Source organism: Prunus dulcis, chromosome 4 (genome assembly GCF_902201215.1).
Source record: "Prunus dulcis chromosome 4, ALMONDv2, whole genome shotgun sequence".
In the NCBI taxonomy this organism is placed as follows: Eukaryota; Viridiplantae; Streptophyta; class Magnoliopsida; order Rosales; family Rosaceae; genus Prunus; species Prunus dulcis.
This window is the reverse complement of record NC_047653.1, coordinates 4,992,831-5,019,550: the sequence shown is the minus strand read 5'-3', so window position 1 is coordinate 5,019,550 and position 26,720 is coordinate 4,992,831. Positions and strand designations below refer to the sequence as shown.

The 26,720-nt window shown below is 37.1% G+C and overlaps 6 protein-coding genes and 2 pseudogenes across 7 annotated transcripts; 7 read left to right on the top strand and 1 right to left on the bottom strand.

The window, feature by feature from the left end:
* Nucleotides 1–2,412: 2,412 nt before the first annotated feature.
* Nucleotides 2,413–3,205, top strand: LOC117625694 (putative germin-like protein 2-1). Its single transcript, XM_034357225.1, has 2 exons — nucleotides 2,413–2,527; nucleotides 2,667–3,205. The coding sequence occupies exons 1-2, from the start codon at nucleotides 2,413–2,415 to the stop codon at nucleotides 3,203–3,205; spliced, it is 654 nt and encodes a 217-aa protein (XP_034213116.1).
* Nucleotides 3,206–5,472: 2,267 nt separating this feature from the next.
* LOC117626169 lies at nucleotides 5,473–7,443 on the bottom strand. Its single transcript, XM_034357821.1, has one exon. The coding sequence runs from the start codon at nucleotides 7,219–7,221 to the stop codon at nucleotides 5,680–5,682; it is 1,542 nt and encodes a 513-aa protein (XP_034213712.1). The 5' UTR covers nucleotides 7,222–7,443; the 3' UTR covers nucleotides 5,473–5,679.
* A 5,474-nt stretch (nucleotides 7,444–12,917) lies between these two features.
* LOC117624182 (tubulin beta chain) lies at nucleotides 12,918–15,097 on the top strand. The gene is made up of 3 exons (XM_034355325.1): nucleotides 12,918–13,427; nucleotides 13,751–14,020; nucleotides 14,218–15,097. The coding sequence occupies exons 1-3, from the start codon at nucleotides 13,034–13,036 to the stop codon at nucleotides 14,886–14,888; spliced, it is 1,335 nt and encodes a 444-aa protein (XP_034211216.1). The 5' UTR covers nucleotides 12,918–13,033; the 3' UTR covers nucleotides 14,889–15,097.
* A 2,513-nt stretch (nucleotides 15,098–17,610) lies between these two features.
* LOC117625685 lies at nucleotides 17,611–18,369 on the top strand (annotated as a pseudogene).
* A 1,620-nt stretch (nucleotides 18,370–19,989) lies between these two features.
* LOC117625165 (putative germin-like protein 2-1) lies at nucleotides 19,990–20,765 on the top strand. The gene is made up of 2 exons (XM_034356769.1): nucleotides 19,990–20,101; nucleotides 20,230–20,765. The coding sequence occupies exons 1-2, from the start codon at nucleotides 19,990–19,992 to the stop codon at nucleotides 20,763–20,765; spliced, it is 648 nt and encodes a 215-aa protein (XP_034212660.1).
* A 1,492-nt stretch (nucleotides 20,766–22,257) lies between these two features.
* Nucleotides 22,258–23,006, top strand: LOC117625717 (annotated as a pseudogene).
* A 1,143-nt stretch (nucleotides 23,007–24,149) lies between these two features.
* Nucleotides 24,150–24,999, top strand: LOC117625723 (putative germin-like protein 2-1). Of its 2 annotated transcripts, none has more exons than XM_034357264.1 (2): nucleotides 24,150–24,261; nucleotides 24,392–24,999. In XM_034357264.1, exons 1-2 carry the CDS (start codon nucleotides 24,150–24,152, stop codon nucleotides 24,925–24,927), a joined length of 648 nt encoding a protein of 215 aa, XP_034213155.1. In that variant the 3' UTR covers nucleotides 24,928–24,999. The 2 variants fall into 2 exon arrangements, with proteins under 2 accessions (XP_034213155.1, XP_034213154.1); XM_034357263.1 differs by having other exon boundaries at nucleotides 24,150–24,264.
* Nucleotides 25,000–25,925: 926 nt separating this feature from the next.
* Nucleotides 25,926–26,706, top strand: LOC117625801 (putative germin-like protein 2-1). Its single transcript, XM_034357364.1, has 2 exons — nucleotides 25,926–26,046; nucleotides 26,171–26,706. The coding sequence occupies exons 1-2, from the start codon at nucleotides 25,926–25,928 to the stop codon at nucleotides 26,704–26,706; spliced, it is 657 nt and encodes a 218-aa protein (XP_034213255.1).
* Nucleotides 26,707–26,720: the final 14 nt, after the last annotated feature.

Sequence of the window (26,720 nt, the reverse complement as noted above, 5' to 3'; positions counted from 1 at the left end):
GAAAAGGAAAAATTTGTTAGCCTTGTATACTCCAGCTATAATTTCTTCAATCCAACTATAAACCTAGCATTTCATCTTCCAATTTTAGACAATAGATCAGCAAATTCTTAGGCTCACAATAAGTTGTTACTCACACTCATGGCCAGAGTTTTTTCCGCTCCCTTGAATAACAAATCATAAAAAAAATTGTTCTTTAATAATATTTCGCTTACAACCCACTAACCAAAGCATGAAACAAGCACATTTGTGTTAGGGGATTCACTTTACTTTCTGATGAAGGCAAGAATCTCTGCGCCCTGCATTTGTTTCTTAGCAGGACCTACCTGCATTTCTAACAACCCAAGAAGTGAGATTTCAGGACCAAAAAACAAGAAATAAGAGATGACTATGTGTGTATATAAACAGATACACTTGAATGTTTGTAAACTCAACAATGTCTATCAAGAGTCAGAAATTAGTGGCTGCAACTGGTTTTCATAACTTATGATATGAAGGCATTGTTTTATGGAATTTAATGGTTCATGCATTCACTAAGACATGGTCTTTAAACAATGTCTGGAGAGTTTCTTGGATCTTAAGAATGCATATAACAGATATGATGAGAGCATATGTTATAACTCTGTTACTCTAACCAGCATGCTAGGAAGTTAAACATACAAGATGGAACATCTCCTCAGTATATCATCTGCAGCATTGTCTGCTTTTGTATATGAGTTTCACCGGTGCAATTCCTGGATGCAGAGCACCTCTGAACACCACTGATAGCGTTAACGTTAACTTCATAGCCTCAGTTAGTGATAGCAACAACTTCTAGGCGAATAGTTTGTTGTGTGTGTGCGCGTATGTGTGCTTGTGTATTATCTACAATCTACAGCAGTGGGACAAGATAAATTGCTGGGAAGAGCATTAATCGACAAGTACGTGAAGTGTGGGAGTTTGGGGAATGAAAGTGAGGTTAATAGAGGCTGGCAATTACTTAATGAGATGGTGGGAAGTTACCCCATGCTTAATAGAGGCTGTACTGCAGAGCAGGGTTCTCATATCAGGAAATGTGTTGAGATTGAGAGTATAGGAACTGATGCTTTGTTCTTGAGTTCGTATGAATCCATGTCCTCTACTTTACACTTTCCAGAGTTTCGTCCAGATTCCATATACATCATTGATCATGGGTATACATTTGTGCTAATCTACTCCGGAAATGGGAACATTGCTGGTCAAAGCTTCAACCGCGGTACAGGGAGCGAATTACTTGGATTTTGCCCACTATGGTATGAGGAGATGGTTTCACTTTTCTTCTCTACTTTTCCATGTGATAAATTATTAAGCTCTATTCTCATTCCTCAAATGTTCGATTGGAACAGCAATTGTAATCTCATTTTGAGCTCTTTCATTTTGTTCTTATTTGGGAATTGAGATGGTATCATGGTAAGCATGCATGTACTGTCAGTCTCAATTTGTAGCACTTCATTGTCAAATAAAAATCAATCATCAAATTTAAGATTTGCCACAGGACCAATGGACACAGCAAAGTGGAGAAAAACATAAGAAGGGTGATTTCCTAATCCAGATTCCAGATAGAGAAAACACACTAAATAATGGCTATGCATACATCACATAGTTCATACATCTATCCATGAGGAATCGGAGGACCTTTGAACCTTACATTTCAAAAGAATTTGATCATCATTTTTTCTGTAGCCTGTAGCCACTGCACGATATGAAAAATAATAATTCATGGTTTGGATTTGGCTTTGAAAGGAGCAGGCATTCATAGAGATGAAGATAAATTTCATTACTTTACGTTCATCCTTTTCACACTGTGACCTAGTCTTGAGGAGAAGCTGGCCAGAATCTGCAAGTGGACAGAGACACAGGGCAATATAACTTATAATCTCACCATATATCAGCTTTTGCCGGAGCAGGGCATGTGCAAACAAACAAAAATAGATGCCTTATTATTATATGGTTTCAGAATTCTGTACGCTGCTTCTGAATCTTACTTTTCATGGTTTGTTATTGAGTTTGAAAGTTTATTTTATTATTACAAAATTAAATTGGACCCGGTTAATTTAGCAGGATACTTTGTCTGGATATGTTTAACATATGCAGAATTGAGTGAGTATTACTCAAATCACAAGGAATAGAAAATTAATGAAGGAACAATTCTTAGCTTAAGTGTACGTTCAGGAGACTTATCCAGTGTCTATAATGCAGGGCCGGCATAGCTTTGTCTATTATATCTTTGTTCTTCATTCAGAATCATAACCAAATTACTACTACCTTCTCTATAAGTAACCAAGTTTGTACTTCAATAGCTTCACATCTCTCTCCCTCTCTCTCAATCCTTTCCGTTTCTCATTTCCAAGAACTTCACTTAAAATCCCATCCCATAGAAGAAGGTGAAAAATTCAGATGGCAAACCAAATGTTGCTTTTGACTACTTTGCTAGCCGTGACATGTGCTCTGGTCATTGCTTTTGAGCCTAGTCCTTTACAAGATTTCTGCGTTGCTGACACTACTAGCTCAGGTTTGGATCGAAATTACCGGTTTATGTATGCTTTAATTTGCATTTTGAAAAATAAGTATCCTTCTTCTTCTTCCTACTTTATTTTACAATGACTTTAATTTTATGTGTTTGTGTTGTCAATTGAACTTGTGCATCACAGCAACAAGAGTGAATGGGCTACCTTGCTTGGACTCCAAGCTAGCACAGGCTGAGCATTTCTTCTTCAGTGGACTTCACATCCCAGGCAACACCTCAAACCCTGTTGGTGGGAAAGTCACCCCTGTCAATGTGGTTCAAATTCCAGGACTCAACACACTCGGCATCTCTCTGGCTCGCATCGACTATGCACCCTGGGGCGTTATCCCTCCCCACACTCATCCCCGTGCCACCGAGATTTTGACCGTCCTAGAAGGCAGCCTCTATGTTGGCTTTGTGACCTCAAACCCTGACAACAAGCTCATCTCAAAGGTCCTTTACAAGGGTGATGTGTTTGTGTTCCCAGCTGGGCTAGTTCACTTCCAGCAGAATGTCGGCAATGGAAATGCCATATCACTCTCTTCATTGAGCAGCCAAAACCCTGGAGTCAACACCATTGCTAATGCTGTTTTTGGAGCAAATCCTTCCATTCCAGATGATGTTTTGGCCAAGTCTTTCCAGGTGGACAAGTCCGTAATTAGCAGTCTTCAGGCAAAGTTTTAGATGTTTTCCCTGGAAAATAGTTTCTCATATTTCATATTATCCCTCTGTTTATTCTTGTGAATTTGCATCTTGTGAGCTGGATTTGTAGAAGTAGAAGTGTGTATTAAAATCTCCATGAAATCGAATGGTTTTATGAAATTCTTTGATATCAATCTTGAAACATATCTGAATGCCCCTAAGTGAAAACATTTTCCGAGAAGCAATTTTTCATTAATTTTTATTTTAAGGAAAAAAAACTACCTAGACATTAAAAAAATAAAGTTTAAAAAAAAACCCCTGAATATTGGGTTTTCGTTGAAATTTTCTGCCACAGTTTTCCAACGAAGACAACGCAATAGACCTGGCAATCCGTGTGGTTCAAGGCGTTTGGACAGAAAAATTTGTTAGCCTTGTATTTGAAAACAGCAGTAATCCAACTACAAACCAGCAAATTCATAGGCTAACAAGAAGTTGTTACTTACTCACACACTCATGGCCAGAGTTTTCTTCCCTCCCTTGAATAACAAATAATAAATAAATTGTTCTTCTATATATTTCACTTACAACCCACATACCAACTCATGAAATAAGCACATTTGCGTTATGGAATCCATGAATAGAACTCTATAAATGTTTTCATTATTGTGTTTCCCTTTACTTCCTGATGAAGGCAAGAACCTTTGTGCCCTAGACCTGCCTGCATTTCTAACAACCTAAGAAGCGAGATTTTAGGACCAAAAAACAGCACATAAGAGATAGATATATGTGTTTGTGTGTGTATACACACACTTGAATGTTTTTAAACTCAACAATGTCTACCAAGTGTCAGAATTGAGTGGCTATAACTGGTTTTCATAACTTGCTTATGATTTGAAAGGCATTGTTTCATGGAATTTAATGGTTCATGCATTCACTAAGACAAGGTCTTTAAACAAGGTTTCGAGATTTTCTTGGATATTAACAATGCATGTAACAGATATGATGAGAGCAGATGTTTTAACCCTGTTACTCTACCCCGCATGCTTGCATCCTCTGCTAGGAAGTTAAACCTGGACGATGGACCATCTCCTCAATATATCATCTACAACATTGTCTGTGTTTGTGTGTGCAATGACTGGATGCACAACACAACTGATAGCGTTAGCGTTAACTTCATAGCTCAGTTGGTGATATCAACAACTTCTAGGTGAATGTGTACGTGTGTGTGTAGTGCTCTACAAGTACCTGAAGCGTGGGAGTTCAGAGAAAGCAAAGTGAAGTCAATAGAAGCTGCAAATTGTTTAATGAGATGGTGGGAAGTTACTCCATGCTGTCTAGTTGATCTTCTGTGCAGAGCAGGGTTCTCATATCAGGAAATGGAGTTCATAAGAGCATGCTTATCTTCCTTAGAAAAGACACAGAGATTAATCTGATTGGGAAGTAGGTGGCAAAACAAAATAAAGAGGTCAGGTACTCAAACTCATTAAGCTCATGCCCTGTTATCAACTTCTGTGGAAAGGCAGCTCAATAAACTGAGAATTGCAGAAACAAGAATCATCAAAGAAATGCAGAAATCAGTCACCAATGTAGTGTTATCAAAAGAAAGGAATTGATGACAACATGGAAAGTGAGCAGCTAAATCAATATCTAAAGAATGGAATGAAAGACCACAGCAAATGGTACCAAATGAAAAGGTGGAGAATAGATCCAAGGTTTTTGAGAAGCTTCCAGATACTGGGTCCCTGTTATTTTATTGTTTTCTTTTAACCAATTAGATTACAATTGCCTTGACATAAAGCACAAAGAAGAATTTCCAAATACAACTGCAGAAATTAGAATAAAAGGTCGATACATTATTAAAAGCACTCAGTGATGAGTTTTGATAGGTAAATCCATTGTCAACATTCCTGTTCAATAGAAGATAATGATTGTGTGAATCCCGTGATTGTATTTGAAAAGGTGATCAACTATGAACGCGGTCGTCTTCTAGCATCATCATTTCTTTTTCTCACACTAACATTACTTAATTGCATTCAACTTTTCCAATCTTCTTCTAAAAGATTCCAACCCCAATCCTAATTAAAAGTTTCAATTTAGACTTCAGAAAATAAGAAAAAATGAGGATGATTTGAAAAAATTAAGCTTATTGAAGTTCCTCACCATCTGTATAACAAAGTCGCTCAATACTTTTGGAGCAACTTTTGAGGCAAACGAGTGTCTTTTGGCCAGTATTTTCTGCACCCCAGTCTACAGCAGAACAACAGATATAATGAAAAAATGATTTGGCTATCACAAATAAACGAAATCAATACAAGGAAACAAGAACTATGTACTATTGATTTGTATCTGTAACAATTTTACAGTTTTGAGTACAACACCTCAAGCTGGGTTTCCAACGAAAAGGTTGGAATTTCTATCACACTGAGCTTTCACATTCAGACTACAATTCGAGACTTGAATTCAAGAACCCTATATCTGAAGAAAAACAAGACATCACTATAACAACCACAGATATTCTAACTTGAGATTGGGACAGAACACCGGCATATTTTTACCGATCTCCTCAGGCTTCCAGCCAACTTCGGCATAAAGCAGCTAGTGATTGTAAGCATCAGGGCTACAATCCGACCTCCGAAAAGTCCAGCAAGAACAATTAGAAAGAGAACCAGATACCCTAAATTCCCTTCTCTTCCCTTCCTTTCAACAATCAAGGGTGTTTCTCCGCCAGCCAATGATCCTTCGCCAAGATCAGAAACTCCATTAAATCCTTGGATTTCACTTTTCTCTTCTGCAGAAAACACCGACATGTTTTCGCTTTCCTGTTCCTCTTGTTTCTCATCTTTATGGTTAAAATGTTCTTCACATCCCTCTAACTTATCATCTCCCATGTGACAAGAAACTTCACTGCTTAGGAGAGGCTCCAGCTCCGGTTCATTTTGCTTACACTTTCTGCGCAACTTCTTAGGCACAAATTTCTTGATAAGTTTTGATTTAATGTTAGAATTTTTGCCACCCTTGCTCTTCTTATCTGCTATAAATTCACCTCCATCTTCACCACTCTCCACTACCTTTATCTTCTTATAATCCTTACCAAGCAACTCAACCAAAGTTATTTCACCGACTGCTTTTTCTGCATCCACCACCGTCCTCTTCTCATAATCCATACCAAGCAACTCAACCAAAGTTTTATCACCAACATCTCTCTTATCCACGACCCTCTCCTTCTCATAATCTGCACCAAGTAAATCAATCAAAGGTTTGTCTCCACCAGTTTCATCAACACACACACTTCCCTTCTTGTTAGACTCAACAATCTGAATCTCTCCAATAGCAGAGTCTGAATCACTCGTAGCATCAACCAATTCAAACACAAAATCCCCAGTCTTTTCACATACAATCACCCCCTTCAAATCCTCACTCTCATGAAAACCATTCAGAAATAATAAAAATGAAGACGCCCTCTGAGCCATGTTTTGCAAGACAGGTTTCGCTTTCGAGCATGGTTTGAAGAAACAAGCCAAATGCTTACCCGCGTATTCAAGAAACAGAAGCAGAAAAGCAGACAATGTGACCCCAACAGCGAGCTTCTTGGTACTCAAAGCCAAAACCACCACCGCGAATATCTTCAACACCGCCAGCAAAACCGCTCTCCAATTCCCACCGACGCATTGCTCATCATCAACAATCCGATTCTCAACATGGGTCTCACCCAAAACCCGAAACTCACCAGCTTCAACACCGCGATCACCTGCTTCCCAGCTCAAATTCTTGACCTTTGGTGAACTGGGTTGCACCAAAATCCCGAAATTGCCCGAACCCAGTTCACAATTCGCTGTGATCCGATCGCTGACCTGGTCAGCCGACGGGTTATTCTTCTTCCTGTTCTTGTTCTTTTTCGACGGCTTTTTCAAGTGATCGCGGTTCTTGACGAAGAGGTCGACGAGGGAGGTCGGAAAACCAGTCTGGACCACGAGTGAACCGCCCCGTTTCGGTGATTGGAGATCGGCGACGAATTGGGAAATTCGGTTCACCCGCATCTTCTTCCACGGAAGCGGCATGGTCAGTGAAAATTTGGGAAAAAAAAAAACAGAGCTTCAGAATTGGTTTCCAGAGGAAACTCAATTTCTTATTTAGATGTGAGGAAAAAAGGACTTTACTTTGGCTTTATTTTATAGCAGTTCGTCGTCCCCTGTTTCTGAAAAAGAATTGGACTTTAATATCAACAATTTAAAAATTAATAAAAAAAATTCAGAAAAGGGTTTGCGAAAGTGAGAGGAAATTATGAGCAGAGTAGAGTGGTTGAAAGTTGAAAGGTTGAAACTTTGAACGCGGTGCGGCTTCTTATGGGTGGGGAAGAGAGAGAGAGAGAGTCTTGGAAATTCCTTTTCTGTCTTTTCTGTTTCTGCGTTTCGGAAATTTTATTTTGTTTTGTTTTGTTTCCGTGGCTTTGTGGAAAATGGGATTGAATTTCTCAAATAATAAAATAGGAATGCTAGCAATTTTCTTTCTAATCTTTTTTTTTGAATTTTTTTTTAATAACAAGTGTCATTTTCTTTACACTTAAAACAATGTCATTAATGTATCACACAATTTAGTTTTTGTTTTTCAAGTTTACCCTTTTAAAATGTATTGGCTTTTATATTTCCTTCAATTTATTCAAATTTTGTTATAACTTCTTTAGCACATTGTTAAAAAATAAATAATTTAAAAACATTTAAAAACACGTCATATTTTTAAAAAATAAAAATAAAGTTTGTTTCATGACATTGTTATCATCTTTATTTTGTTTTTAACAAAACACGCATTCTCTTTGGAAAAATTAAAAATTAATACATTTAATAAAGGTAAACTTAGAAAACAAAAACTAGTTTGTGTGATGCATTAATGACATTGTTTTTAGTGTAAGGAAAGTGACACTTGTCATAAGAAGAAGGGAGAAGGTCCAAAAGAGAAGGTTAGAGAGAAGGTTGCTAGCACTTCCCATAATAAAAAGCTCTCGTTTAGTGACATTTCTGTTTTCGTTTTCATTTTTCAGTTCAAAATTTTGGTTTTTTGTTTTCCATTGGGTAAAAGAGAAGAGTGAGGATGGGATCAATAACAAAGAGAACTACAACAAACAGAACGGTTTCAAATTTGATTTTAGTTTTCATTGTAAAAATTATATGTATTTGTTATGTTGAATTGCAGTGAACCTTTAATTTAGTTATTTATTTTATCCTAACTTAAATTCTTAAAGTTCGATGATATACAAATGTTCGGTTTGGAACCTTCATATTTACAGCTAACATTCACTTTAATAAGCAAGTCCACTGGGCGGTTTGAATAAAAAGTCCCTTGTGGTGGTTTCTTCTGAGCAATGGTTAGATTGAAGTTCTCCATCACCCATTTTAATATATGTTCTCAATCAAATCCTAGTCCCAAAACCCGCTCCCCAACGTCACTTATGGTGCTTATTATTTTAATAAAGCATCTATTCCCGAAAAAAAAAAAAAAACTTCGGTCATGTTCTCTAAATTTGATTCTACATCATTTTTGACTGAGATTGATGCAAATCACCCAATTGTTCTTTGGAAAGATTCTTGTTCTTGTTTATTTGTTCGCTCTTATGCTCAGGTAGATCGCTAGAAATCATATTTTCCCCATATCTGTTATGGATGAGGTGATGGGTGTAGCCACAACGGCGCTTCTTTAGGTGGTGGTGGTGGTAGGGTTCGTCTAAGTGCATGGGTTGTTTTAGGGTATCTTGGGTTTATAGGTTTGTTTGGGCTTATGGCTAATTGTGGTGATATGGGTTAGTAGTCTTCATGTGGCTTTTGTCCCGTGTTAGTTTTGCTTTTAGCATATTAGTTTGGCGCCCTCTTGGAATGGGTATTTTAAATGTCTTGTTGATGTCTTTGATTATATTGTTGAAGTTTATCTAATAAGGTTTCTATTTGAATTTTTTTTTTAATTTTAAAAAGGACACATATTAACCTAAGATTTAGTTTTAGAGTACTGGGAGGGCATGGATCTTAACTTTTTTTTTTTTTTTAATACATCTCAACTTCAAAATATTAAATGAATTGAAATAGTACTTGAATTAGCTAAAGAAAAGTATCTCTTGAAATCTCCCGTTGGCCAAGTGGCTAACAAGTGTAATTTGTAAATATCCCATCCCATTGAACTTCCTGCTTATTTTATTATTGTTATTTGTTTTGCTATCCAAGAATGATCGACCTAACCATTGTCCAATACGCAATTCCCATCTGGTGCTTAAAATGATAAGAGCCCCAAAATTATAGAAAACCCTTTGATTGGTTGTTTGTTTAGATAAGAATTTGCTTACTTTTTCTAAAACAAAAATAAATTATTAACAACAAAAAAAAAAGTCATCACATCATATAAAACTGCCATGTGTAGGAACAAATTTCACCCCCAAAAAAAGCCTATTTTATCACCTTTCAGCCTTTCTCATATGTCCCCCACTCCACACTGAACACCACTTGATAACATTGTTGGACTAGGCTAAGATATTTCTTAGATGGGACCCAATTACCATGTTGTGATTAGAGACATTTAGAATCCAATGGTAGCCATGCTTTTGTCACACAAAGATAAACAATAAAAAGAAAAGGGACTAAAGTGATAATGGCCAATAGGGTTTAGTTCAATAAAATAAAAAGTCATCAATTTACAGAAAAGAGGTCTCAAGTTCGAACTCTTTACATCTTAGTTGTATGTCTGTGTGTAAAAAATCTCACTTTCCTTTAGTTTAAAGTATCACTTGTACTAAAAAAGACTAAAATGAAAATTGAAAAAAAAAAAATTGAAACCTGGTCAATAATTAATCGTATAGATTCCATGCATTATTTACTAAAATAATGTAGTTTGTTACCATCAACTAAAGTATGACTATGATGGTTAGAAAACAAAACAAAAAATAAAAAGGGTATGTGGTTAGTGTGCATGTATATTCTTATGGTTTTTCACATAAAGCCCTCTTTCTGAAAAAGGGTTGATATTTCCTTGCACCAAAAAAAGCAAAAACAGCTCAATTGGTCTTTAGCCTGTGATCGTGTAAAATGGGAAAATCTTACAAGTTTTGGTGGGATTCTAACTTTATCAAGTGCGTATTTGTTTATGCGTTTTGCATTAAACAACAGATTAAATTTCCAAGTTGGGGTTTTCTCATTGAACTTATGTGAAACGTGTGCTTAATTACCCGTTCAAAAATTTACACAAGGGAGAGCTTTGAGAGAATGTATACATAGACGCATCAAAAAAGAAAACGCACGTTGAATTAATGATGATGTTTGACTGCATTTTTGTGGTTTTTACTCATTTGGTCACATGCTTTTTGATTTGGGACAGCTTGTTACAACTAGTTTCCTTCTTTACCACTGCAAAGTACAAAACACAAAAGCAAAGTTGAAAGCGTGTAAATGAAACCGAGTTTGAAACTTTGAAAATAAAAACACATTAGAATGATGTTAGTTTTACATGCGTAGATAAGAGATGGGTTTGTCGCTTACCAACATGACCAAATTCAGATTGAGCTTGAATTAGGGGGCTCAATCCATATGAATTCAACTTGGATCTGCTTGAATTTAAGTTCAAAACTTCAATTAAGCAAGCTAAGTTAGCTTAGGTTATCCATCAAATCTGCCTGACTTGCATTTTTAGACAAGAGAATTTTCATGCAATAAGTATGTCATTGTGACAGTATCTCAAACCAATCACACAATGTAACGTGAAAAAGTTAAAATGTATTACAATGCATGATTAATTTAGGAATACTCCACAATGACATCCCGATATAGACACGTTTCTCTGCCTAAAGAGAGCTAGGTTGGTAATTTAGAAACTTTACACCACATAAATCTAGCACAAAATCAACAGAAGGGTTGTACCACCTAACCATGAACTCCCCTTATGGAAATCAAGCTGGAAAGCACACTTCACGGTGCCATTCTACATGGGCCTCTCCATTTTGTACTATAAACCTACAAGTGGAGATGAGCTAAGTTCCATATCAAGTGGGAAAAGATATTGACCATCTTCAAGTGAACAACAAAATCTCTCTTGTTTAACAATATCATACATACGCATTCATCATCTGACATCTGTATTCACAATGAGATTATAATTACGGAAAAAAGAAAAAGAAAAACAAAGCCAAAATTAAAAAGTATGAAGCCCAAAACTTGTCATGCCCATCAAGCAACAATGATATGGGCCTATAGCCTAAGCCCAATATATTGAGCATACATAAACTCTATAGATTAATAAAGAGGGAAATCTAATAACTAGTAGGTCAATCAAGCTTTTAAATTCCACATCAACAAACTTCAATTTGAAGAGTTTGATTTGCTACTAATTAAGAACGAGCATGAAAGATCGGGTGTCAATTTCATATTTTACACTTCAATTGCAATCCTATTAATTTTTCCTCATATATTGGTTATATTTCCCTATCGTGTTTGTATAAGAACAGAGTTATGAATAAGATTGATTGGATCCCATCATCCATTGTTACAATGGCATCCATCAATTCCAGAACTAAAGCAACTAAGCTGGAATGGACCCCCTCAAATGATGGCAACCCTTTGCGTTCATGCCATTGTGGCTAGATCTTTGAGCAAATCCAATGTAAATTTTGAAAGGTATGTTGTGGAAAGTGTGTGGGTTAGAGTTTTAAGTAAAGTTCTTTGGTTGCAATAGATGCTTGATGTTTGAGCATACAATTGGACATCTATGGTTTTTTTTAATATTATAAATATGGTTGGGTTTTAATCAAGGATAATCATGATATGATTCTCTCTATGTGAATGATGTCTCTTTTAAGTTGTAAAAGATTGATTGGTTTTCTTTATAATGATGTAATCATTTGATTTTCAGATGGATGATGGCACTTTCATCTTTTATCATAACATTATAGAAATTCAATAAGCACAAATTACATATATAGATAATTAGTCTTCTAGTAAATCAAGATATTTGTTGAGCCGTCACTATAGAGGAAACATGTTTCTCTCTCTTTAACATTTTGCACGTTAAAAAACTTAATATGCACTATTATAGGTAGAAAGAGAACCAATTTCCCAGTGTAGCTCTAAGTAATTACCACCCATCACGATAATAGAATCGGAAATTACTTCTCCTAATTTGATCAATAAGATTTTCTGAATAATATTTATTAAACCATTTTACTAATAACTTATATAACACGTAAGCCATATCATGTTGGCCACATAGAATAGAACATTTACAAGATATTCTTACAAGATTCTATATTGTCATTTGTTTTCATTGTTTCATCATATAACCAAATTTGCAATGTAATTTTCAATTACATAATTCAAATCTTACACACATTTGCAATCAAAATAGAAAGCACCACTATAGCATATTAGGTGGCTCTCCCAAAATTCAAAAGAGAAACAATTGAAATAGATAACCCAAAAAAGCCACGTATCAGCTTTTATGGCTTTTGCCCATTTTTGTTTTGCTTGAAGCAAAGGCAAAAATTTGGTGGGCAGTGGGCACTCCCTAATAATTCTACAAAAATTCCAGCAATTCAATTTATTTTTAATATAAAAAATAAAAAATAAAATCTTAATTTCACTATGTTGACAACACATCACCCAAAATTAGAAATTCCGAAACCCCACAAAAAAAAAACAAATACCAAAAATAATGCACACACGATTTCCCCAAATACCCCTACATAGTCCCCATATTTCCACGCCACCCACCCTTTAAAATACAATCTGACGCCACATTTCCCCACTACCCGCTCCTCTCCGTTCAATCGCGGCAAAACCAAACCCCGTCTCGTAATATTTTCCCTCCCATTTTCCCGGAAACCAAACAGAACTCAGACCCGCAAAAATGAGAGAAATTCTTCACATCCAGGGCGGCCAATGTGGGAACCAGATTGGGGCCAAGTTCTGGGAAGTGATCTGCGACGAGCACGGCATAGACAGCACCGGGAGGTACAACGGCGACTCTGAGCTCCAGCTAGAGCGAATCAATGTCTATTACAACGAGGCCAGCGGCGGAAGGTTCGTTCCACGGGCGGTCCTTATGGATCTGGAGCCTGGGACCATGGACTCGGTCCGATCCGGCCCTTTTGGGCAGATATTCAGACCCGATAACTTCGTCTTCGGGCAGTCTGGGGCTGGAAACAACTGGGCTAAGGGGCATTATACGGAGGGTGCCGAGCTTATTGATTCTGTGCTTGACGTGGTGCGCAAAGAGGCCGAGAACTGCGATTGCTTACAGGGTATGATGAAAATGTTTTCTGGTTTCTTTTGTATTTCGAATTTAGTGGTTATTTGATTTTATTTTTGTGAGTGTGACTGAATATGATATTGTGGTGCCTAATTATGTCCCATGTTTTATTTGGGTTGGTTTGAATGTCTTTATAGCGCTTAATCATGGTTAATTTTTGGAAATTGTAGGCTTGTAGCAATAGTAATTGTGATGTTGCAATTAAAAATGCTTAATTTGTCTGACCGGATTGTGCTTCTGTTTGGTTTAGAATTTGAATGGCTGATTTGGATGCTATGATTCAAAATTTTAATATTTCCATTTTGTTTTGAACAGGATTCCAAGTTTGTCATTCTTTGGGTGGTGGCACTGGCTCTGGCATGGGAACTCTTCTTATTTCCAAGATCAGGGAAGAGTACCCAGATCGGATGATGATGACATTTTCTGTCTTCCCATCTCCGAAGGTGTCGGATACAGTTGTTGAGCCATACAATGCTACTCTTTCCGTGCATCAGCTTGTCGAAAATGCCGATGAATGTATGGTTTTGGACAACGAGGCTCTGTATGACATCTGCTTCCGCACTCTCAAGCTTGCCACCCCTACTTGTAAGTCCATATCTTAATATATATATATATATATATATAGTAGCTGACAATGGTTATATGATAAATTAGTTTTCCTCAGAAATTGGCATCTTATAAAGAAACGATATAAATTGTTTGTGCACATACGAATCTTATGTGATAATTGGAAGAGATGCTATGTGATCCTTTTGACATATTTCTTTGCATTGTGATTGCAGTTGGTGACCTTAACCACCTCATCTCTGCCACCATGAGTGGTGTCACATGTTGTCTTCGGTTTCCTGGACAGTTGAACTCTGACCTTAGGAAGCTCGCAGTTAACCTTATCCCTTTCCCACGGCTGCACTTCTTTATGGTTGGGTTTGCTCCTCTAACTTCAAGAGGATCACAGCAGTACAGTGCTCTGACCGTTCCTGAATTGACCCAGCAGATGTGGGATGCCAAAAACATGATGTGCGCAGCTGACCCACGCCATGGACGTTACCTTACTGCTTCTGCCATGTTCCGTGGTAAGATGAGCACCAAGGAAGTTGACGAACAAATGATTAACGTCCAGAACAAGAACTCCTCATACTTTGTTGAGTGGATTCCCAATAATGTTAAGTCCAGTGTGTGTGACATTCCACCCAAGGGTCTGAAGATGGCGTCCACTTTTATGGGGAATTCGACTTCTATTCAGGAAATGTTCAGGAGGGTTAGCGAGCAGTTCACAGCTATGTTCAGGCGCAAGGCTTTCTTGCATTGGTACACTGGCGAGGGAATGGATGAGATGGAGTTCACCGAGGCCGAGAGTAACATGAACGATCTGGTGGCTGAGTACCAGCAATACCAGGATGCAACAGTGGAGGAGGAAGAGTACGAGGAGGAGGAAGAGGAGCTTGGTGCTTGATGTATATTTGTAGTTTCTCAGTTTGTCTAAAAATTGGTATTTTGTTGGCTTACTTTGAAAGGGTGATTGTCTGGTGCTCAGTCAATTTAGATTTGATATGATGTATGGATTGTGGGGGCTGAGGGTCCTTGTATAAGAGATGGGTTTTTTGTAACAGCGCTTTTGTGTTGGATTTGTGTAGTGCATATAATGAGAAGCTTATATTTCAATGATGGATTTTTCTGTCTTGTAACATATGGTTATTGTAATATCGATTCTCTTTTAAAGAGTTTTCTCTCTCTAAAGAGATTTTAAAGGAAGCCCCGTGACACCTATCTTTTCCTTTGCCCTATTATGAATGAGTTTGGTTTTGTTTTGATTTTAGGACGAGGGAAGTATATAAGAGAAAGAGGGGAGGAAGATATGGGGTGGGGGGTTGAGGAAGAGACAATAGAAAATTTAAAAATAATTGAAATTGTCTTTACATGTAATTTGTTTTTTGGGTTAATTACTCAAATGGTCCTCAAATTTTTACCCGATTTATATTTTAGTTCCTCAATTAAATTATTCGTTCAAATGGTCCATCAACTTTATATTATTCGGTCCATTGGTGTTACATTTTGTCAATGTTGCTGTTAAATGTAAGAGTAAAGCCGCCCATAATTGTCCTATGTTTCCCAAATAGGTGATAAAGTAGTAATAAATAGGTGAGAAAATAGTGATACAGTGGTGATAAAAAGGTGATAGAAATTGCTATTTGTATTTACCTTTTGTTTCTTATTTTATTTCATTTCTTCTATTTTTCTTTACTCATTTCTAGTATCCTAATTGTATTTTACCATTGTCCTATTAAAATCTCTCTGCAATCCTGCATGATCTCCTTTGCAAATGCCAGACCCGTTAGATTTGAAGGGATGTGAATGCAGCATGGAAGTTTCAAAGATTTTGTGACGCAAAAATGGAGACAAACTCCTAGTTCTGCTCTTGATAAGTCATATGGGTTAATTGTTCCTCTAAAACAGTGGAACCAAAATATTTTTGGCCACTTGAAACGAAAGAAAGCTCTTATTCTAGCTAGATTGGCTAGTATGTTAAAGACCAAATAGGTTTTTATCTCAATTGGAGGATTTCTTGGTACTAGATTATAATGCATTGCTTGATGTTGTATTAATAATTGGCAGGCACAAATTAATGTGCTAATCATCCAATTAAAAATACCTACAAATGTACAAATCTATTGGAGTATAAATTTGTAAATACGAGATTGTTCCAACGAAGAACTGGAGGCTTATACAAAGTTCTAGTTTGAGTACGTAAAGAAAACTTATTTAACACAACACAAAGGTAAAATACTAGAAATGAGTAAAGAAAAGTAGAAGAAATGAAACAAAACAAGAAACCAAAGGTATACACAAACACCAATTTCTATCACCCTTTTATTACTACTGTATCATCTCTTTATTACTACTGTATCACATCTTTATTACTACTGTATCACCTATGTGTCACCACTTTATCACCTATGTATCACCATTTTATCACCTATTTGACGAACATAGGACGGTTATGGACGGTTTTACCCTTACATTGACGGCATCATTGACATAATGTAATAGTAGGACCAACTAACCAAATACTATAGAGTTGATGGACTATTTGAATGAATAATTTAACTGAGGGACCAAAATGTAAATTGAGTATAAGTTTGAGGACCATTTGAGTAATTAACCCTTGTGTTTCTTTGGGGTAAATTACTCAAATAGTCCTCAAACTTGTACGCGATTTACATTTTGGCCCCTAAATTAAATTATTAGTCCAAATGGTACATAAACTCAATTTTAATCGCTCATTTGATCCAACCATTACATTTTCTGTTAAATGTAACCAAATTTTAGGGGTAAATACGACTTTTCATAATTAATAAATAAAATAGGGTTAAAATAAATACAAAATTAGAAAATAATTGAAGAAAAAGAGAGGAAAAAATCATGAGACCCAAACCCCCTCCCTTCGATTTCTTCTCCCCTATTCCAATTACTGAGTTTTTATTTTATTATTTATTATTTTATTATTTTAACGTACGAAATGACCAATTTGCCCTCATATTTAACAACAATATTGACAGAATGTAACGGTTGGATCAAATGGGCGATTAAAATAGAATTTATGTACCATTTGGACTAATAATTTAATTTAGGGACCAAAATATAAATCGCGTACAAGTTTGAGGACCATTTGAGTAATTTATCCTTAAGAAAAGTATGCAATTTGTAGTTTCTTTCTTCCAATCCTTGCTGGGCAAAAACATAACACTAAAAACGAACAGCAAATACACAAAACTAAAAACATTGGCAAAAGAAACTGAACAAGTCTGCTTAACTCAATCTCAAGAATAGGCCAAAGTAATGACTAATTTTATGAGTAATGCAAGCCTCCATTAACTTTGACTTGGCTATTCTTAATTTCTTCTCATAAACAGAAAGGGAATCATTTCAATGCCGGCACCGATGCCATTACCTGAACAAAACGAGGTAATAGATGACAAGCCTTTAGTTAAACAAATTGTCACACACGGTTACAAGCCTAGACTTTTTCTGTGCAGAGAAGAACTCAAAAGATACGAGCTAGCTACTTCTCTCTATAAAAGTAGCAACATATGGTGGTCTTTTTCCACAGTTCAAGTTTATCCTTCTTCACAAAGTTTAAGTGTGATAATCGAGAGCCAAAGAATTTCCAAATTAAAATGGCCTCTCAGTTTCTGTTGTTGGCATTCCTTGCTATAACTTGTGCCATTGCTTCGGCATCTGACCCAAGTTCCCTTCAGGATTTCTGTGTGGCTGATTCAAAAGCCTCAGGTACCTAGCTAGCTAGAATCATATTCATATATTATCTATATTATGAAGATAATATCAATCAGCTAGCTGTAATTATATATGGTTTCTAATGTAATTTTCTCATGTTGATTGCAATTTGCAGTACCAGTGAATGGCTTTGTCTGCAAGGATTCTAAGCTTGTTGATGCCAATGACTTCTTCTTCAGTGGGCTTCACCTAGCAGGAAACACCTCGAATGCAGTTGGACCCCCGTTAACGCAGTCCAAATTCCAGGACTTAATACTCTTGGCATCTCCATTGTGCGTATCGATTATGCCCCGTGCGGTATTAATCCTCCACACACACATCCACGAGCCACATAAGTTTTGACAGTCCTGGAAGGGAGCCTCAAAGTTGGTTTTGTCACCTCCAACCCTGAAAACCACCTCATCACCAAGGTGCTTCGGAAGGGTGATGTGTTCGTGTTCCCAGTAGGCCTTGTGCATTTCCAACAGAATGTCGGATATGGTAATGCAGTTGCCATTGCAGCTCTCAACAGCCAAAATCCAGGTGTTATTACCGTTGCAAATGCAGTATTTGGATCAAAGCCGGACATCTCTGCTGATGTTCTTGCAAAGGCTTTCCAAGTGGATAAGAACAGAGTCTACAACTTCCAGTCAAAGTTTTAGATTCCAATTTGAAACCTCTGATTCAATCAAGAGGGACTAAAAAGGGTCATTTGAAGTGTGTATTGTAGTGTTTAGAGAATCGTTACGTTTCACTTAGGGGTGCAATCATGTTTGTCTTGTATTTTGTTTTTGTTATTTTAGGAACAAGGTCTGTTATTTTGTTTGATGCTGATACTTCATGAAGATAATTTGTTTGTGCTCATATACCAGTGTAATCAAAGTTGATCTATTATTTTGTTTCATTCTATTGGTTTGAGTGACAATCATGGACATTGATACTAACTTACCACACCCGGAGGTCATGCCATGAAAATAATTTTGTGTAGATTTGATTATTAATGTCATAATTTTACCAAGGACTTGTAAATTTCCATTTTTGCTGATAAGAAACCTCAGTGCCCTTCCTTCAAGAATTGGGTAAATTTCCATTTTTGCTGACAAGAAACCTCAGTGCTCTACTCTATAAATGAATGAAACCTGATGGTTTAAACTACAGCACATTGAGCTTTATACATAATAATATGGTGTAGGCTTGGGTTCGGCTCTCGAAGAATTGAGAGTTGAATCATAAACCTTGATCCCTAAATCAGCAGGAGATGGTATATTGAAGTATTGTTTAATGGCTTGTTTTTTTTCTCTCTTCTCTCTGTTTTAAGGATCAAGTTTTAATGGCTTGTTTAGACTTGTAACTCATAACTTGGAAACTAAGGCATTGCTAGGACATGCATGGATGCGTCTATTTGGTTAGAGATGGACCTGCAGCTTGGCTTAAATTAATGCATTTCTGATGTCTCATGTACAATGATGTACAAGCTTAGTTCTCCATTACTGGAAGATGCATGATTTTAATTTTCAAAAAGAAATAGTATGGTAATTTAAGTAATAGGTGGTTAACCTTTTTTTAATTATTATAATAAAGTTTCATACTTTTGTGTGGAAACTACACCAAATTGAATAAGTCCACATCTGCTGTCCAGACATAATATATCCTTGTTCAAGTCAAGTCAAAGCAAGGCAACTGGCTTTCAAACCAATTTTGCATGAAACAAAAAGAAACCTCCAATAGATTATCTGGTGCTTCCCAGCTGCATATATAATATTACCAACTGTGTAGTATATAACTATAACATAAACTCTGAATGACAATAAATCTATTCATAGCAGAAAGAGCAGAGAAATAGGTGCCGAGAGTTTTATAAAATTTATTCTAGAAGCCATTTTAAATTTGTGAGTGAAAAATGATACGGCCTCCATCAAATATGACCAGGCTAAAGATTCTTGTCACACAGAGAAAGGAACCCTTCCTCAATGGCAGCAGGCCAAGCACCAATGCCGGCACCAGAAAATTAAGGTGATCAGATAAGCGATGACATGCAGCTTTCTATGAAAAACTTGTACTGTAGGGTTAAAAAATAAAGACTTTTTCAGAGCACAGGACAGCAAAAAAAACGTAGAGAAGAGATCCCTCCCTCTATAAAAGCAGAGACATAGATATGGTTTCAATCCACAACTCAAGTTTATACACATCCTTACATAGTTTAAGCAAAGTTGCTCCATCTCTCCGCTTCCTGCCTTGAATCTTTGATATATAGTGTGACATTAAGATAGAGAGAATTTCCAATGGCCTCTAAGTTTCTCTCGCTAGCATTGCTTGCCATAACTTCCTCCATTGCTTTTGCATCTGACCCGAGTTCTCTTCAGGATTTCTGCGTGGCTGACGCAATGAACTCAGGTAACTAGAATAATATTTTCATACATTTCTGCTTGTATTTGTCGAAAACATACATCCATAATATGATCAAATAGTCAACTATATCTGTGTCTAATGTGTCTAATGTAATTTTCTCATCATGATTACAGTACTTGTGAATGGTCTTGTCTGCAAGGATCCTAAGCTTGTTGAAGCCAATGACTTCTTCTTCAGTGGGCTTCATCTAGCAGGCAACACATCAAATGCAGTTGGTTCGCGTGTGACCCTTGTCAACGTAGCCCAAATTGCAGGACTTAATGCTCTTGGTATCTCTGTTGCCCGTATCGACTATGCACCATGGGGTATTAACCCTCCCCACACACATCCTCGAGCGAGTGAAATCTTGACAGTCCTGGAAGGGAGCCTCAAAGTGGGTTTTGTCACTTCCAACCCCGAAAACCGTCTCATCACCAAGGTACTTGAGAAGGGTGATGTGTTTGTGTTCCCTGTTGGTCTCGTGCATTTCCAACAAAATGTGGGATATGGCAATGCAATTGCCATTGCAGCTCTCAGCAGCCAAAATCCAGGTGTCATTACCATTGCAAATGCAGTATTTGGATCAAAGCCCGACATCTCTGCTGATATTCTTGCAAAGGCTTTCCAAGTGGAGAAGAACACAGTCTACAATTTCCAGTCGAAGTTTTAGAGTCCCATTTGGAACCTTCACTGAAAAGGGACCGACGATTCATTTGAAATGTGTAATGTAGTGTTAAGAAAATTGTTACAGTTTATTTCTCGTTGCAGTCTTGTTGGTCTACCATAAATTTCGTCTGATTCAGAATCATTTGTTTATGCTCACTTAGAAATGTACTCAAGTTTATTTGCTATTTGTTTGATTCTACTGCTCCAAGAAATAAAATTGTTATTTAAGTTTGCTATCATATATGGAGGCCATGGTTAAAGTACTGGAAAACAATTTTAGCCAGCTTGCAAACGTCCATGCAATCTCATGAACAACTGACAAGAGGTTAGGAAATTTTATTTATTTATTTGTAGAATTCTTGCCTTACCTTAAAAGATTTAAGGGCTTAAACCAATCAGTTAAAGCAAGAATGATGATCCAGAAAGCAAAAGACCAATGCAGTTAAAGGAGAATATAAATTCTGCTGAACGGAAGATTGATGTAACAAGGGTAAAATAAAACAATGAGAGCAATTGGGAATCCTGAAGATTAGAAACTAAGCTATAGGTAACTGTTAGGTTGACTGATCTTGAAAATGCCTCCAGCTATGAGCACTGCAAGATAAGGTGGTTCGCTGCTAAACACTTTCAGTAATGAAATCCTGTTACTTGTCGTTTCAGAAGATCCCTTAGAGATGATATGGTGATTTCTTCTCTGTGGATCTTTACCAAAAAATACTCGCTGATGGTATTTTACGTAGAAAATGTGGCCACGAAAAGAATTTGTGGCTAAAACTCCATGATGGAAGCAATCATTTTGAAATATCTTAAGCAAACTGTTGGTGGCTTGCTAAATTCCTTAATTTTTTTCTCTTTATCTTCCAACAAGGTAAGTGACCCTTCACGTTACACTCAATTGTGCGAAGGATTTGCAGGGTTGTCTGATGGAATCGAAGAATAATTTACATAGAAAGAATTTCCTTTGTTATCGTTCGTAGTTTTTCATATATGAAAGAAACTTCTAGATTGATAAAATATCTCGAGACAGAGTTTGACAAAATCAAGTATTGTATAAATATAAAGGCATATATAAGTTAGCTTCATAATGACCTGTTCAACTGAAGAAGTCTCCTGAAGCTCATCCAGTTAAGAATAGGGCCAAAATTTCCACTATAAAATAATAAGATAGCCTCCGTTCATTAACTTTGACCTGGCTAGCTATTCTTATCATACATACACAGAAAGGAACCATTTAAAGGCCGGCATCTGAGATTTGAGTCAGGTAATTGATGACAAGCTTTCAGTACAGAACAAATTCACATACGCGGATACAAAGACTAATAGACATTTTCGGTGCATATAGGACATTTTCGGTGCATATAGGACATTTTCGGTACAAAGACTATAAAAGCTGCAGCGGCGTATGTTCTCAATCCACAATTCAAGTTTATACTTGCTTCCAAAGTTTACTGTTTTCACAGTGTGACAATATAGAGCCAAAGAATTTCCAAATTCCAATGGCCTCTCAGCTTCTGTTGTTGGCTTTCCTTGCCATAACTTCTTCCATTGCTTTGGCATCTGACCCAAGTTCTCTTCAAGATTTCTGCGTGGCTGATCCGAAAACCTCAAGTAGCTAGCTAGCTAGAATCATATTCATATTTACATATATACGAGGATAATGTCAATCAGCTAGTGGAATTTTTTTATGTTTCTAATGGAATTTTCTCATCATGATTTCAGTACTTGTGAATGGTGTTGTCTGCAAGGATTCCAAACTTGTTGATGCCAATGACTTCTTCTTCAGTGGGCTTCACCTAGCAGGAAACACATCAAACGCAGTTGGCTCATGCGTGACCCCTGTTAATGTAGCTCAAATAGCAGGACTTAATACTCTTAGCATCTCCATTGCGCGCATCGACTACGCACCATGGGGAATTAATCCTCCCCACACGCATCCTCGAGCAAGCAAAATCTTAACAGTCCTCTCAAAGTGGGTTTTGTCACCTCCAACCCTGAAAACCGCCACATCACCAAGGTGCTTCAGAAGGGTGATGTGTTTGTGTTCCCAGTAGGCCTTGTGCATTACCAACAGAATGTCGGATACGGTAATGCAGTTGCTATTGCAGCTCTCAGCAGCCAAAATCCAGGTGTCATTACCATAGCAAATGCGGTATTTGGATCAAAGCCGGCCATCTCTACTGATATTGTTGCAAAGGCTTTCCAAGTGGATAAGAATGCAGTCTACAATTTCCAGTCCAAGTTTTAGAGTCCAATTTGGAACCTTATTCAATGAAAAGGGACTTAGAATTAATCTGAAGTGTGTAATGTAGTGTTAGAAAATTTGGACAGTTTATTTTTCATTGCAGTCATGTTGTTGGTCAATTATTTTGTTTGATTCAGAAGGTAATTCGTTTATGCTCACTTGATATGTTATCAAGTTGATCTGTTGTTGTTTATGTTTGATTCTTTTGCTCCAAGAAAGAATAATAGTTGTCGAAGTTTGCTACCAATCCTGAAGTCCTGCCATGACATAGAGTTTGAAGTAAAAGTGTGTTTTGAGTTTTGGAAACTGTTTCTATAGTATTTTTCATCACCAGTGATTTAAAAATTGCTATCTTGGGAGCTCTTTTGCATGGCTTAAAAGATTTATAGACTGAAAACCAAGATAACCAAGCAACAAAAAACGATGATCTTGAAATCGAAGGACCAATGCAACAACAGTAACACAAAGTTTGTTCTGTGCCAAAGAAAAAAACCTAAATTTGTTAAAACATAAAAAAAAAAATGAGTCAAAAAACGAGTCCACATCTCTGAATAAAAAATGAGTTGACATTTATGTCTGGTTCTTTTGCACAATATTAAAGAAGCCCAAACCGGCTTTCTATTTAAATTTGCTTAAAGAAACCTTCAATACTAAATGCTGTCTGCATTCTAAGTTAACTAATAAACAAGAAAATGGTGAAGACCAAAACCATGACTCCTTTTAATACTCCGAAGGTTCCAGCTGCATGCATTCTCTAAGTACATAGCAAGTATGTGGAACAATTAATAACTTGTGCATAGAATCTGAATGACATAAATCTATGCATTATAAACAGAGCAGCAAAAGAGGTAAGGACGTAGGAAGATTTTATAATCTGCATGCCAACTGCCAAGTGCTAACTTTGCAGTTCAAGATTTGTGAGTAATATATTCTTTATCATATATTCAGGAAAAAAAACCATTTCAGTGCCGGCACCTAAAGATAAAGGGAGGTAAGTGATGACAAGCTTTCAATGATCACACACAAAGACTAGAAAATTTAACCCTCTTAATCTCTATAAAATCAGAGACATGTAGAGGTCTCAATCCACAATTCTTTCAAGTTTATTCTTACAAAAGTTTAAGAGGTCTTGTTGAATTATTTCCAATGGCCTCTCAGTTTCTATTTTGGGCATTCATCGCCATAACTTGTTCCATTGCTTTGGCAACTGATCCAAGTTCTCTTCAGGATTTCTGCGTGGCTGACCCAGTAAGATCAGGTAGCTATATATCATTACATATGTTACTGTATTTCCCAAAAAGGACTTCATATCAATCAGTCAGCTAGTGGTAAACTGGTTATTATATATATGTTTCTAATGTAGTTTTCTCATGATCATATGATTTCAGTACCAGTGAATGGCCTCGTTTGCAAGGACCCCAAGTTTGTTGAAGCCAATGACTTCTCCTTCAGTGGCCTTCACCTAGCAGGCAACACATCAAACACAGTCGGTTCACATGTGACCCCAGTCAATGTAGCCCAAATTGCAGGACTTAACACTCTTGGCATCTCCATTGCTCGTATTGATTATGCACCGTGGGGTGTTAATTCTCCACACACACATCCTAGAGCCAGTGAAGTCTTGACAGTTCTTGAAGGGAGCCTCCAAGTAGGCTTTATCACCTCCCACCCCGAAAACCGTCTCATCACCAAGATACTTCATGTGGGTGATGTGTTTGTGTTCCCAGTAGGCCTTTTGCATTTCCAGCGCAATATTGGATATGGTAATGCAGTTGCCATTGCAGCTCTCAGCAGCCAAAATCCTGGTGTTATTACCATTGCAAATGCAGTGTTCGGATCGAATCCTGACATCTCTAGTGATGTTCTTACAAGGGCTTTCCAAGTGGACAAGGACACAATTTACAATTTCCAGTCAAGGTTTTAGACTCCAAGATGGAATCTGCTCTATTGAAGTCAAAAGGGACTGAGAGTTTATTTGAGAGTGTCTAATGTGTTTTTTTTTAAAAAAAAAATTATAAAGAAAACGTACGGTTCGTGTTTATTGTCAATAAGCAATCTAAACCAAGTTGATATAATTATAAAGAGTGTCTATATGTTTTCTTGTTTTTATTATTTTGCTTGCTTTGTTTAGGCCTTTGCTGTGGAGTGATCTGCTCTGTTTCGGCCTGGTTGCTCTTTGGGCCCGGCTTTGCTTCATTTAGGTTAACTTTGTTCATTTTTTTATAGCTCAATATACAACACCAAACCAAGCTCCACCAGAGATCTTTTGTTTCCACAACCTCTCATTATAGCATTTCCGTGATCAAGTAGCCAAAGGCTTTTTCGTGTGACAAAATAAGTAGATTCTCACACAACAAATAAACCACATGGAGAACAGATATCCCTGTTTTTATCTATACTTCTAAGAAAAGTAATTAAATCACATCAATATATAAGCAGACTTTGGTGAATGGTAGGCCAAAGATATCAGTTTTTAAAGGTAAACCAAAATGTGATTTCAAAGTGCGCATGGAAAAAGAGCTATAACTCTGTCCCTTATATGTAAAGACACCTTGGTCAATGGTAGGCCAAAGATATACAAGGAGCCGACCACCTCAGCTCTCAAAATTACACAAGAGAACGCTTGTCTGCATGAGAGCAAGCCATTATATCCCTTTGCTACTACTGTAGCACGCCGCTAGGCAACAAGCACTAATAAAAAAAAGAAAAAAAAACAGAAGGGGCCACAGACTTTATATATTTCAGTGCTTGAACTGCAGAGATATATGTACACACATATATATATATATATGGTTGTAGTTGTTTTAGACCCTTGCAGTTCCTCACTTTCTTCTTGTACTTTTGCACAATTTTTTCCCACAACTTTAATTTGAACCACAAATTAGACACAACTTCTAAAGCAGCATATACTTAAAATACCAAATGGCCTTTTATATTTTCTTCTTTGGGTTAGTCTTATCTTTTTCTTTGTCAGTTGTCAATGTCATTGCATCTGATCATAGTCCGCTTCAAGATTTCTGTGTTGCAGACACAAGAAGTCGAGGTATATATGATTTTTTTTTTGCTTCTCTGCTTCTGAAAAAAACTAACCAAAATACTCAAATTGGTTTGAATTCTATGTGTATATGATGTTATCACCAAACTAACTTGCAAGTTAAATGTGGCAGTGCTTGTTAATGGCCTAGCTTGCAAGGACCCCAAGACAGTTGAAGCTGCTGATTTTTCATTTGGTGGACTTCATTTAGAAGGCAACACATCAAACCCAATTGGGTCAAGTGTAACACCAGTAACTGTGTTTCAGCTACCAGGACTCAACACTCTCGGCATTTCTCTTGTCCGTATCGACTATGCACCGTCAGGTGTCAATCCTCCGCACACTCATCCTCGCGCCTCCGAAATTATCACAGTCCTGGAAGGCAGCCTTGAAGTTGGGTTTGTGACATCGAGCCCCGAAAATCGTCACATCACCAAGGTGTTGCAGAAGGGTGATGTGTTTGTTTTCCCCATTGGACTTGTGCACTATCAGAGAAATGTAGGATCCGGTCATGCTGTTGCTATTGTAGCTCTCAGCAGCCAAAATCCAGGTGTGGTGATAATTGCTAGTGCTGTGTTTGGGTCCAAGCCTAGCATTGCCAATGACATTCTTGTGAAGGCATTTCATGTTGATAAAGGTGTTATCAATTACCTCCATTCTATATTCTGAATAAGTGAACCAAC